At 44.2% G+C, this 12932-nt stretch overlaps 1 protein-coding gene across 3 annotated transcripts in view; it reads left to right on the plus strand.

Annotated features, from left to right (window-relative positions):
* Window positions 1-12932, plus strand: part of SDK1 (sidekick cell adhesion molecule 1) — a 978776-nt gene that overhangs the window by 762987 nt on the left and 202857 nt on the right. For all 3 annotated transcript variants that reach the window (XM_032259651.1, XM_032259652.1, XM_032259653.1), the window contains 2 exons: window positions 8168-8283; window positions 10461-10653. In XM_032259651.1, coding sequence (XP_032115542.1) covers window positions 8168-8283; window positions 10461-10653 — 309 coding nt within the window. The remainder of the gene's footprint in view (window positions 1-8167; window positions 8284-10460; window positions 10654-12932) is intronic.

The raw sequence follows: 12932 nt of genomic DNA on the forward strand, positions 1-12932 counted from the left end.
TTTGTTTTACTTTTTTTTTTTTTTTTTTGGAGTAGTTTCAGATTCACAGAACAATTGAGTAGAAAGTTCAAAGAGTTTTGATATACTCTTTGTCCAACGTGTACACAGCCTGTTCCTCTATTGGCATCCCCCACTAGAGCAGTACCTTTCTTATGATCAGTGAACCTACCTTGACACATCATTACCCAAAATCCATAGCTTACATTAGGGTTCACGCTTGGCACTGTGCATTCTGTGGGCTTTGAGAAGCGTATAGTGACATTTATCCATTGTTAGAGCCTACAGAAGACTTTCCTTGCCTGAGAAATCCCGTGCTCTTCCTGCTCATCCCTCCTGCCAGCCCCTGGCAGTCACTGGTCTTTTTGCTGTCTCCATAGTTTGACCTTTTCCAAAATGCCATATATAGTTGGAATCACGCAACATGTGGCTTTTCCAGAGTGACTTCTTTCACTGAGCAATGTGCAATGTGTGTGTGTAGTGAAAACACAGCATATGTATAGTGAAAATAGCATGAAATATAATTTCAACAGTTGCAAATTTTTGAATGGCTGTAAACCATGGTTTATGGCTCTGAAAACTAACAGACATCAGTGTCTTGGGCCCTTTGTAACCCAACCGAGGTACAGTGAGAGACTACTGCACGTCCCGCCTCCGTCTTCCCCACCCACTCCCAGAAATTCCCTCTCCAAGTAGGAGAAACTGCTACTGTCTGATCCAGGTTGCACACATTTCCATGACAAATAAAACCCCTAGTGCCTGAAACTGCTTTTCCGGTTTCTCCTTTCACCTGTGATTATTCTCTGAGTGTGGGGGGCTTCAGGACAGAACACCTTGTCATTGGCTGTGAGCATTAAGACCGTGTTGAATGGGTTTAGGCTGTGAGCCTGCTCAGGTGTATGCCTTCTTGGGGGGAATTATCCAATGAAAAGATATTTTTATGCTCTATGAAAACCAGAAAGGAGCATAACACCTGTCATGTCACCAGGCTGCCTCCAGGCCTGGCATTGAAGGCACAGCAAGAGCCTAATGCTAATCATCCAGGGAGGAAGTGTCCCTGGAGGCTTAGTCTGAGCAGCAGGAGGCCACCCTGAATGGCCAAAACCCCTTTTGCCTTCACTTTTCGGTGGCATAGTGGGACTAAGCCCTTGTCTTGGCTTAAGAAGGGGTAGAGTTATGTAACCCTCATAATTAAGACTATCCCAGCCATAACCACTCTTTTATTTTCAACACTGTCAAGAAGGATTTGCTGGCTGTAACTCTTTCTCGCTTGAGGGCATTCTTAATTCCATTGTCAACAAATTTCTGAGTCACTTCTGATGGCAATAATTAGGACAAAGAAAACCCGAGGGCCTAGGAATAAAAGCAGGCTTGGAGATTTTTTGAATTAAGCTTAGGATATTGAGAGAGAGGAAACTGAGGCCTTAGAATGTCCCTTGTACTGTGACTGGGAAAGGAGAATGTGTGCCCACAGGTCAGGCTCTGAATCTGACACCAGGAGCTCAGGTAGAGTGGGTGTCACAGGAACAGGTAGAGTGGGTGTCACAGTCAGGGGTTCAGGTAGAGTTGGTGTCATGGGACAGGTAGAGTGGGTGTCACAGCCAGGGACTAGGTAGAGTGGGTGTCATGGGGACAGGTAGAGTGGGTGTCACAGCCAGGGACTAGGTAGAGTGGGTGTCATGCGGATAGGTAGAGTGGATGTCACAGCCAGGGGCTCAGGTAGAGTGGGTGTCACAGTCAGGGGCTCAGGTAGAGAGGGTGTCACAGCCAGGGACTAGGTAGAGTGGATGTCACAGCCAGGGACTAGGGAGAGTGGGTGCCATGGGGACAGGTAGAGTGGTGTCAAAGCCAGGGACTAGGTAAAGTGGGTGTCACGAGGACAGGTAGGACGGGTGTCACAGCCAGAAGCGCAGGTAGAGCGAATGTCACAAGCAGGGGCTCAGGTAGAGTGGGTGCCACAGCCAGGAGCCCAGGTAGAGTAAGTGTAAGAGCTGGTGGTTTTAGGTAGCCCACATAATGAGAAGGGAGGGGAAATGCCTTATTACACGGGCCAGCTCAGTTAGGAATTTGTTTCTATGTAACCATGGTGCGTCTGAGAGGCACTGCCTCCAGGACGCAGGACCAGAACTTGATGTGAGGATTGTGCTGCTGCCAAGCAGAGATACAGGTGTCCTCTTGAATCTTCAGAAAACAACTACTTATTTAAATTATGCAAATATTTTTTTCTTGCATATGATCTGCGTAGCCTTATTTTAGAGAATTTAACGACGTTTGATATTTGGTATTCTGGCATTCCAGTCAGTAATTGGGCTTCATGAAACCCTGGAGCTAAACCTAATGGAGAACGAGATGCCTTCCTCAACCCCAGAGGTTGTGGGTTCTAAGGGAAAATGTCACAACAATTGTTGGTCTTTTCCCAATAGCTCCTGGTGTTTATTCTTTCCTTTCCCTTTTCTTCCTTTTTCTCCTTCCTCTCTTTTGTTTTCTATTTTTTTCTTTTAGCAGAGATTGTTCTGGTCATCTATTGCTGCCTAACTGACTACCCCAAAACTTGGAGGTTAAAAGCAACACCTGTGATATGTCATGATTTTGTGGGTCAGGAGTTGGAGTAGGGCTTGGATATGTGACCGTTTGTGCCACTCATTCAGTTGGGAAGATGTCTTGTGCACACGTTGGCACCGTGGCTAGGAAGGCAGGAAGGCAGGAAGGCAGGCTCCCTACACTGTCCACTGGGGCAGCTGCCCCTGGCCTCACCAGCCTGCAGTCTCAGGATCCTCACCCTCCTACGGCTGCTCCAACGAGAAGTTGCTAGTTTATTAGGACCTGGGTCATCTTCTATTGGCCAAGCAGTCTCAGAGCCTACATTGAAGGGTTTCAGACATAGACACCACCTCTTCGTGGGAAAAGTATCAAAGAATGTGCAGCATTTTGCTTTGTCTTATTTTTGTTAGAGACAAGGCCCCATTCTGTTAACTGGAGTGCAGTCGCAGGATCATAGCTCACCGTAACCTCAAACTCCTGGGCTCAAACCATCCTGTCACCTCAGCCTCCCAAGTGGCTAGGACTACAGGTGCACGCCACCATGCCTGGCTAATTTTTTATGTTTTGTAGAGACAGGGTCTCACTCTGTTGCCCAGGGTGGTCTCAAACTCTTCACCTCAAGCTATCCTCCCACCTCGGCCTCCCAAATTGTTGGGATTACTGATGTCAGTCACCATGCCCTGCCTGGAGCATGTTTTAAAAGTGAGATTTATTGTGGTATCATAATTTACATATAGTAAAATTCACCCTTTCTGGTGTACAGTTACATATACATTTTGACAAACATCACTAGCCCATGTTCACTATCATGATGGAGATATGACTATTTCTATCACCTCCTCCAAACACCTTTGTGCTTATATAATCACCTCTCTACCCTGCCCCAGCTTTTGGCAAGCACTGCTGTTTTCTCCTGTCATCACTTTGCCTGTTTCAGAACATCATATAAGTGGAGCGTGCAGTGTGCAGTCTGTGGAACCTGGCTTCTTTCCCTTGGTTTCATGCGTTTGAGATTTGCCTATGTGTTCATATGTATATGTATTTTGTTCCCTTCTGCCACTGAGTAGCATCCCGTTCCATGGTGCACCACAGTTTTGTTTCCCATCCATTTGTTTAAAAACTTAGAGTGTTTGCAATTTGGGGTAATTATTAAAGCTGCTATGAATATCGCATATAGATTTTATTTATGTATGTATGTATTTATTTATTTAGAGACAAGGTCTCACTCTGTTGCCCAGGTTGGAGTGCAGTGGTGCAATCACAGCTCACTACAGCCTCAACCTCTCGAGCTCTCGTGATCCCCCTTACCTCAGCCTCCCAACTAGCTGGGACTACAAGTGTGCACCATCATGCCCAGCTAATTTTTAAATTATTTTTTGGGGGAGATGGAGTCTTGCTGTATTACCCAGACTGGTCTCAACCTCCTGGGCTCTTGCAATCCTCCCACCTCGGCCTCCCAAAATACTGGGATTATAAGTGTGAGCCACTATGCCCTGCTTCATATAGATTTTTATGTAAACGTTTACATCTCCTGTGCACAGTCACCCAGGGGCAGGATTGCCAGGTCACATGGCTCACTCATGTTTAACTACGTAAGAAAGGACCAAACAGTCCCATCACGTGGCCGTGTCATGGGCACCTCCCTCTCATGCCACGAGGACCTCAGGCCTTCCGCACCTTCACTGACACTGGTTGTTATTGCAGTTGCTTTGTGTAGTTTGAGTTCTTCTAATAAGGGTCCAGGGCATCCATCATGGTAAATTTCCCTGGTGACCAGTGATAGGAAGGTGAGGTTCTCTTCACTTGCAGATTTCCTATCATTCTATTGGCTTTGGCGAAGTAACTGTTTGTTCTTTTTGCTCACATCTTTGGTTGTCTTATAGTTGAATTTTGAAAATTCTTTATATTTTCTGAAAAATAGGCTTTTATTCTTTTATTTTTTTTAAGAGACAGAGTCTTATTTGGCTGCTCACTGCAGACTCACACTCCTGGGCTCAAGGGGTCCTCCTGCCTCAGCCTCCCAAGTAGCAGGGTCTACAGGCATGCACTACCACACCCTAATTTTCTTTGTGGTAATTCTTTTTTTTGAGACAGAGTCTTGCTCTGTCACCCAGGCTGGAGTGCAGTTGCATGATCTCGGCTCACTGCAACCTTCACCCCCCAGGTTCAAGTAATTCTCCTGCCTCAGCCTCCTGGGTAGCTGGGATTACAAGTGCCCACCACCATGCCCAGCTAATTTTTGTATTTTTAGTAGAGATGGGGTTTCACCATGTTGTCCAGGCTGGTGTCGAACTCCTGACGTCGGGTGATCCACCCGCCTCAGCTTCCTAAAATGCTGAGATTACAGGCGTGAGCCACAGCACCCGGCCTTTTGTAGTTCTTTGTAGCAGTGGGGTTTTACTATGTTGCCCAAGCTTGTCTCAAACTCCTGGCCTCAAGCAATCCTCCTGCCTCAACCTCCCAAAGTTCTGGCATTATAGCCATAAGCCATGAGCCACAGCACCCAACCTGGGTATAAGTTCTTCATTGGATATCTGTCTTGCACATGTTGTCTCCCAGTCTGTGGCCTAGAAAATTCCTATTTATACCTAATTTTCTTAACGGATGTCTGTCACAAAGTCAGCTTTATTCATTTTTTTTTCCTTTTATGGATTATGTCCTTGGTATTGTATCTGAGAAATTTTTGCCTAACCCAATGTCACAACTATTTTTTCCTAGAAGTATTATAATTATAGGTTTACATTTAAGCCTTTGATCCATTTTGAGTTAGGTTTTATAAATGGTATGAGGTATAGATCCAGATTTTGTCTTACTTTGTGAATGAATGTCTAATATTTCCAGTACCATTTTAAATTACTATCTTTTCTTTGTGTTTTTATTGAAAGGCAGTGATACATGTGTGAGTAATTTCTTGCCCGTATTCTCTGTCACTGATCAATGTGTTCACCCCTCTCCAGTAACACCCTGTTTTAATTTCTATTGATTTATAGTTAGTCTTGAAATCAGACAGTAAAGGTTGTCCATTTTTTTTTAAACTTGCTTTGGCTATTCTAGTTACCTTGCTTTTCCATATCAATTTTAGAATCACCTTTTCAATGTCTAAGAAACATCTAGCTGAGATTTTTTTTTTTTTTTTTTTTTTTGATACAGGGTCTTGCTCTGTTACCCAGGCTGAAGTGCAGTGTAGCTGTGATTTTGATTGGGATTGGAGTCACTGTATTCATCAGTTTGGGGAGAATTGACCTCTTTACTGTGTTTTCTTCCAATCCATTAATGTCATATGATTCTGTATTGATTAGGTATTTGGTTTCCTTCATTTGTGTTTTGTAGTTTTCAGTGTACAGATATTGCACATAGTTTGTTAAACTTATATCTATTTTGTGTTTTTATTGTCTAAATAAGATGTTAGCTTTAGGTGTTTTATAGGTGCCCTTTTTAAAGTTTAAATTTGTTTCTAAATTCCTGCTTTGCTGAGAGGTTTTTTCTTTTTTAAAATATCACAATTGGTTATTAAATTTTGCCAAATGCTTTTCCTAAATCTATTAAGATGTTCATATGTTTTTCTTCTTTATTCTGTTGATGTGAGGAATTACTTTGTTATTCACATCTTGAGGCAGCCTTGCTTATATAAGATACACCTCACTTGAACAGGCTAGATTATGACTGTTACATATTGTTGAATTTTATTTTCTAATATTTTGTTGAGGATTTTTTGAACTTGTGTTCACGAGGGATATTGATCTATAGTTTTCCTTCAGTGGCTGTTTCTGATTTTGGAATCAGGGTAATGCTTTAGAATTGGTTTAATTTAGTCCTCAAATGCTGGGTGGAAATCACCCATGAAATACATGTAGTCCTCGTCTTTGTTCCTCCGGATTCTGCATGTCTGTAGCTCCCAAAGATTCTGCCCTCTCTTATAGCTCACATTCACCCTTCAGCTGTTCACTGAGGATTTGGGGTGAATTTCCATTGTCTCCTCCTCCCGCGCTCTGTGACGGGTGAGTGGGACCCATCCTGACTCCTTGGAGAGGCCCATCTTTCCTTGTATTTCTGTACAATTGGCTGGTGTGCAACTGAAGCTCTCTTCTGGGCTCAGGAAAAGTTATTGTTTTGTACTTCATTCAGTCTTGTTCTTAGGTGGATGTGATGTTCTTTGCAAAGCTCAGCATCCCAGGCACAGGAAGCCCTGTGTCCATTTTTAACCCACACATTTTACTGGATGGCAAGTAGGGCAGTTTCCTGGTGACTTAGAGAGGGGGGTGAGGGGCATCACAGCAGTGGATGGGGATAGAGGGCCATCCTGCACACCTGGAAAGAGAAGACTTGAGGGGCTTGGTGAAGTTTATGTTTGTCTCATCTCTGCCTGAGATGGGCTTTTGGGGAAGGGAACCCAGAAAAATGTAGTGATTTTTACCAGGACCACATGGGATCACATGTGTTCTGGGCCAAGAAGACAATTGTTTTTGTTTCTCTACCTGGATCCACTGGATCCCTTGAGCTTCTGTGCCTCACTTTTAGAACAAGCACCTGAAGAGCGAGGACATTCCTTCTACCCAGTAGAAGACTTGATGGTGCAGCGGAGGCTTGGCCCCTCTCTGCAGGCCCCTGGGGTTCCCATCCTGAAGAAGGTAGCCCTGCCCACTGTCCTCTCCGGAAGGCCTGCAGTTCCCTATTGCCTTATGTATAAGTGATCAGCCACGCTGCTCGGTGTGATAGGCAATCCCAGCAAGACCCGTGCACTGCCGGCACCCCGCTTCCCCCCACCCCACATCCAGTTGTGCTCTCCATGCGCCCATCCTCGCCAGGCTCCTTGGCAGCACTTTGCCTTTGCCCATGGCTCCCCCAGCTGAGAGCATCCTTCTCAAGACCCTACCCCGACAGGCCACCCTTCCTCCCAAACACAGTCCAGATGAGGCCCTCCAGCCCTCCCAGGCCAAAGGCAGGCACCTACCCTTTGCGAGTTTACTGCTCTGCAGAGCATCTCACTCTTACAGTTACACGAGCATGTCCCCTGGAAAGGACACCCCTTGAAGGCAGTCGTTTGGCAGGTATATAATTGGATTCAATAGCTGTTCTATAAAAGAGAGAAACAAACCATGGAAAATCCAAAAATGATTGTCCCCATTGACAGACAAAGAGAAATTTAGTCTCCAAATGGATAAATAACAGTGTATGTGGAAGGAGGGTGATGATTTTGTTTGCTTGGTTTTTTTTTTTTCCATGTAATGAACAATTTAGCTGGAAACATAGTGGTATATATTGATGGAGGATCTCTAGATGAAAGCTTGCATTGATCTCAAATATCAGATCATTGAAAAAGAAATTCAAGCTTTGCTTGCTGTCCATCTTGGAGCTACAGGAAACGCTCATCTGTGGAATGAGAGGATGCTCTTGTCCACTTTTCTGCCTATGCCTTAAAGAATTCTGCAAGAGAAAATGAAAAATAGCCCCATTCTCTTTCTTTGTAATGCCATGGTAAGCCTCCCAAAAACATTCATCACACTTCCTTGGTCTCAGTGCAGTAACTGCCTGTGAGTGTGAGTAGCAGCTAAAGGTTTCCTTTCTGTCTCTCCTCTCCATGCTGCTGCCTGCCATTTGTTCTGCTGTCGTCAATGACGCTATGCCACAGTGCCCACCGCGCCCCCACAGAACGTGCAGACGGAAGCCGTGAACTCCACCACCATTCAGTTCCTGTGGAATCCTCCACCTCAGCAGTTCATCAACGGGATCAACCAGGGATACAAGGTATGTGGCCTGGGTTCAGGGCCTGTGGGCAGCTGTCGTCTGAATCCACTGTGCAACGCAGCTGGAGGCAGCCCCTCCTGTGCATCAAGAGCTGGCTGTGTCAAGATACAGAGCATCTTGACCTTGGCGAGATCACCATTTATCCAAACTCTTGGCATCAGCTCTACAGGTTCAGAAACTCAAATTCTTAGTTATCAAGTGTATGGTTCATACATAAGTGAGCAATTTCTTATGAGAAAGGCCATTCATTTTTTAAATGGCCAGTCGGAGTCCTGTCTCAGTGATTAGAATCAACATTTACACACATCACTTCTTCCCAGAAGCAGGTCCTCTCAGGAGAACACAGGCCCCCAGCAAAGGGATATTTCCATCAAGAGAAGATATTTTCTTCTCCTCCCTTGCTACTTCAGGGAGAGCTCTGTCTAAAGAACTGAGACCGGTTGTTTCCAGCTACCCACCCAGACTGAATTAGACACATAGACACATTTCCATCATCCGACTTCTTATGTCTTAATTACCAGAGTATGTTAACTTCATTGATGTGCCAGGATACACCTTCCAAAAGCACAGCTGATCTTCCCTTTCAGATCAACTTCTCCTGACTGGATTTCGGAGCCCCCCTTGATTTAGCTGCAATACATCCACTAATCTTTAATAGCCAGTAAACCAGGGAAGCTCTTTACCTGAAGGGATTCCATCTCATTTGCTTTCATACCTGGTTATTTCACATTCAGAGGGTGCGCTTCCGCAGGCACACGGTTCATTTTTCCCCCCATTTTGATTCAACTTGCTGAAACACTTATTCGTCTGACAGAAAGGCAGGAGTAGCTGGAAATTTGCCCTGCCTTTTGTTTCTCCTCAGAAGTATTCAGAGCCACAAGCTTTTTTGAAAGAAAATTATATTGCTCACCCAGATGCTTTTGCCTTCTTGCCTCTCCTGTCAAGTCTCATCGGTGAGGCTGCGGAGCTCATGTGATGACTTCGTTGTCAGTTTGATCTGTGTAAATACCCTTGGCGTCCCACAGCGTGTCAACTTTCAGATCCAATTAATCCTAGAAATGTTTGACGTCAAAGGAATTAAAACACACACACATACGTAATGCTGCCAAAACATTAAAACAGCTTTCCTTAGGATGCGTATATATACTTTATTTCTTTAAAATTGTAACAGTTTTCTAAAATCCTTTTCACAAAACTAGTATGATATAAATTATAAATAATTAAGATTATTCCTGTTGAATTATTCATGCCTTTTTTGAAACAGAGTAGGTGCTTTCTAGAAAAATGTTTGTGTTTGTTTCATTGTTGCATTGTTTCAGCTGAATTAACAGATGGTTTCATCTTTATTCTTAACTGTTAAAATGTTATATATAGTATATATGTATGTATAATATATATTATATATGTGTATATAATACATATGTATGGCCGGGCGTGGTGGCTCACACCGGTAATTCCAGCACTTTGAGAGGCCAAGGCAGGCAGATCATGAGTTCAGGAGATCGAGACCATCCTGGCTAACATGGTGAAACCCCACCTCTACTAAAAATAGAAAACATTAGCCAGGTGTGGTGGCACATAACTGTAGTTTCAGCTACTCAGGAGGCTGAGGCAAGAGAATCGCTTGAACCCGGGAGGCAGAGGTTGCAATGAGCCGAGAATGCGCCACTGCACTCCAGACTGGGTGACACGGTGAGACTCCGTCTCAAAAATATGTATATATATATGTCTATATAATATATACTATATATGTCTATATACAGATATATAGACATATCTAGCATATATGTGTATATATAATATATAAATATGTATTATATATGTGTGTATATATATAGTATATATTATATATATTTTTTAACCTTCTTAAGTGAAGAGAGGGTGAAGATTTGAAGGCGTGCCCATTATTCCAATATGAGTTAAGTAGCTATTTTATTTATATATACAAGTATAAAATACATGTGAATATATATGTTTGTATACAAAAACCTATAAACTATACTTTTATCTCAACTTTTTTGAAGTATGATTATAAGACGTAGGATTTGTGGCCTTTCTTAATTATGACTTTATGTTTGACAAGACATACTTGTTGCAAAATAAAATTCTGCTACTGAAGTGTATGTGGAGAAATGCCACGGAAAAAGGGATGTCTTTTTCACCCTGTTCCGTCTCAGCTTCTAGCATGGCCAGCAGATGCCCCTGAGGCTGTCACTGTCGTCACCATTGCCCCAGATTTCCACGGAGTCCACCATGGGCACATAACAAACCTGAAGAAGTTCACCGCCTATTTCACTTCGGTTCTGTGCTTCACCACCCCTGGGGACGGGCCTCCAAGCACACCTCAGCTCATCTGGACTCATGAAGACAGTGAGTATTCCTTTCTGCGTGTCTCGTAAGTCAGTTGTCAAAGAGGTGTGCACTGCTGTGACTTCCAGAATCAGGCAAGGGCAGGGGTGGGTCACGAGGAAGCCCTGTATTCTTAGAGTGCTTGCAGTCAGCTCACCCAAGGAGATCGGTCATCAGAAAGTACTGGTAATGCCTGGCAGAGGATGGCTATGGCCTTTCAATCTTTTTACCATTGGATCTTTTCCCTCCATCCACATATGTGTTCAGGTCTTCCTCACTCAAAATCAGCAGCTCCTGACGGTGTTGCCCCTGGAGCTGCCGGGATAGCCCCCAACTTCCTTTCAGTCTAACCATTGCTTTGACCTTGAACCCTTTATGTTCTCCTTGACCCTTGGCAGCCTAGCTTTCTCCTCGCCACTCTCCTGGAACAATCTCACCATTGACTCAAGTCTGTGTCAAATGAGTGACACGGGAGGAATAGAACATGGCTTTTTTGACCTGGGGACAGAGGTGGAGAGTCTAGTTCCAGATGTGCAGCCACACCGTTGGTCTTGCTGAACTTGCTCTTTACCTAAACCTCAATTTCTAATTCCCTCACCTCCTTCCGTGATCCTCCTGATGCCTCCCAGCCCATTCTTCCCTGACCCTTGCTGTTAGGATCCTTTTCCCCCACGCCCTTCTAAGCTCCATGAGTTTGCATGATCTCCATCTGGTCAGTTTGAACCCATGCCTTCTCTGCTTGCAGGCTAGCTGACACATCTGGAAAACATTAGCTAATGAAGTTACCCCGAGAAAATAACCACAGATGCACACAAAGATTTATATACAAGGCAGCTTGTTACAGTTATTTGTAGTCAGAAAAAATGTGAAAAGCATTCAAATGTTCCAGATGGGGAGGATCGGAAAAAAGCATAGAATGGCAATATAAGAAATATTTTGTAGTTGTTGAAAAAACAAAACTTTGAAGATCAAAAATTGTGAGTGAAAATGGCCATGATAGTACATTGTGAAATAATAGTATACAAAACTATGAGATCCAAATTTTATCAAAAGACCCCACATGAAAACGATATGAATGGAGGAAAGTCCATGGAAGAAATATGCCACACACGTTTAATACTTGCTATCCCTATGTGGTATGATTATGAGTCGTTTTTACGGATTACTTTGTATTTTTCTGTATTTTCTAATTTCTACCATGAGTCTGTACTCCCTTTATAATGAAAGTTAAAATGAGGATGATTGTTTTTTTTAAGTCACCCAGAGCTGCTGCTTGCTGCTTGTCTCTCCGCCAGTGCTGGATGGGCTCAGCCTTCTGAACTTGTCTCTACTGGAGTTTGGGGGTTACCAGCTCTACCCCGTGCTGCTCCACCCCATTCTTGGACCCCTAGCCTTACTGTAGTCCCAGCAGGTGACATTAGCAGAGGCCAAGGCCACCAGGATGAACTCCTTACCTTCCCATCTCACCCACCGTTTCCATGTCCTTGCCCTTGCCTCTCTCCCCTTTCCTCTCAAACGATGAAGTCTGGCCTCTCTAAGGTCCTCCATCATCCTGTTCCCTTCTTCGCCTGTCCCTTTTCATGGCTCTATTCTTCGATCTTTTTACTATTGAATGCTTTCCCTCCACCCACAAATGTGTTCAGGTCTTCCTCACTCAAAATCAGCAGCTCCCGACTGTGCTGCCCATGGAACTGCCGGGATAGCCCCCAATCCTTTCAGTGTAACCATTGCTTTGACCTTGAACACCTTATGTTCTCCTTGGCCCTTGGCAGCCTAGCTTTCTCCTTGCCACACTCCTGGAATGATCTCGCCATTGACTCAAGGTCTATGTCACATGAGTGACATGGGAGGAATAAAACATGAATTTCTTGACCTCCTGAAACCAACAACCCCTCCTCACCAAAAAAGATAAAATGAAAAGCAGCCATGCTGCTGCTGTGAATTGATCCCAGAAGTTCTTCCCGTACTCTGCCTTTCTGCCTTTTCTCTGCTCTCTGCTTTTGTTTAACTGAGGTTTTTTTGTTCTTTTTGTTTTTTGTTTTTGAGACAGAGTCTTGCTCTATTCCTCAGGCTGGAGTACAATGGTGGGATCTTGGCTCACTGCAACCTCCACCTCCTGAGTTCAAGCAATTCTCCTGCCTCACCCTCCCAAGTAGCTGGGACTACAGGCGCCAGCCACCATGCCTGGCTAATTTTTTGCATTTTTAATAGAGATGGGGTTTTGCCATATTGGCCAGGCTGGTCTCAAACTCAGACCACTCACCTCGGCCTCTCATAGTGCTGGGATTACAGGCATGAGC

The sequence above is a fragment of the Sapajus apella genome, unplaced genomic scaffold (assembly GCF_009761245.1).
Source record: "Sapajus apella isolate SASKATOON/1434 unplaced genomic scaffold, GSC_monkey_1.0 scaffold110, whole genome shotgun sequence".
Classification (NCBI taxonomy): domain Eukaryota; kingdom Metazoa; phylum Chordata; class Mammalia; order Primates; family Cebidae; genus Sapajus; species Sapajus apella.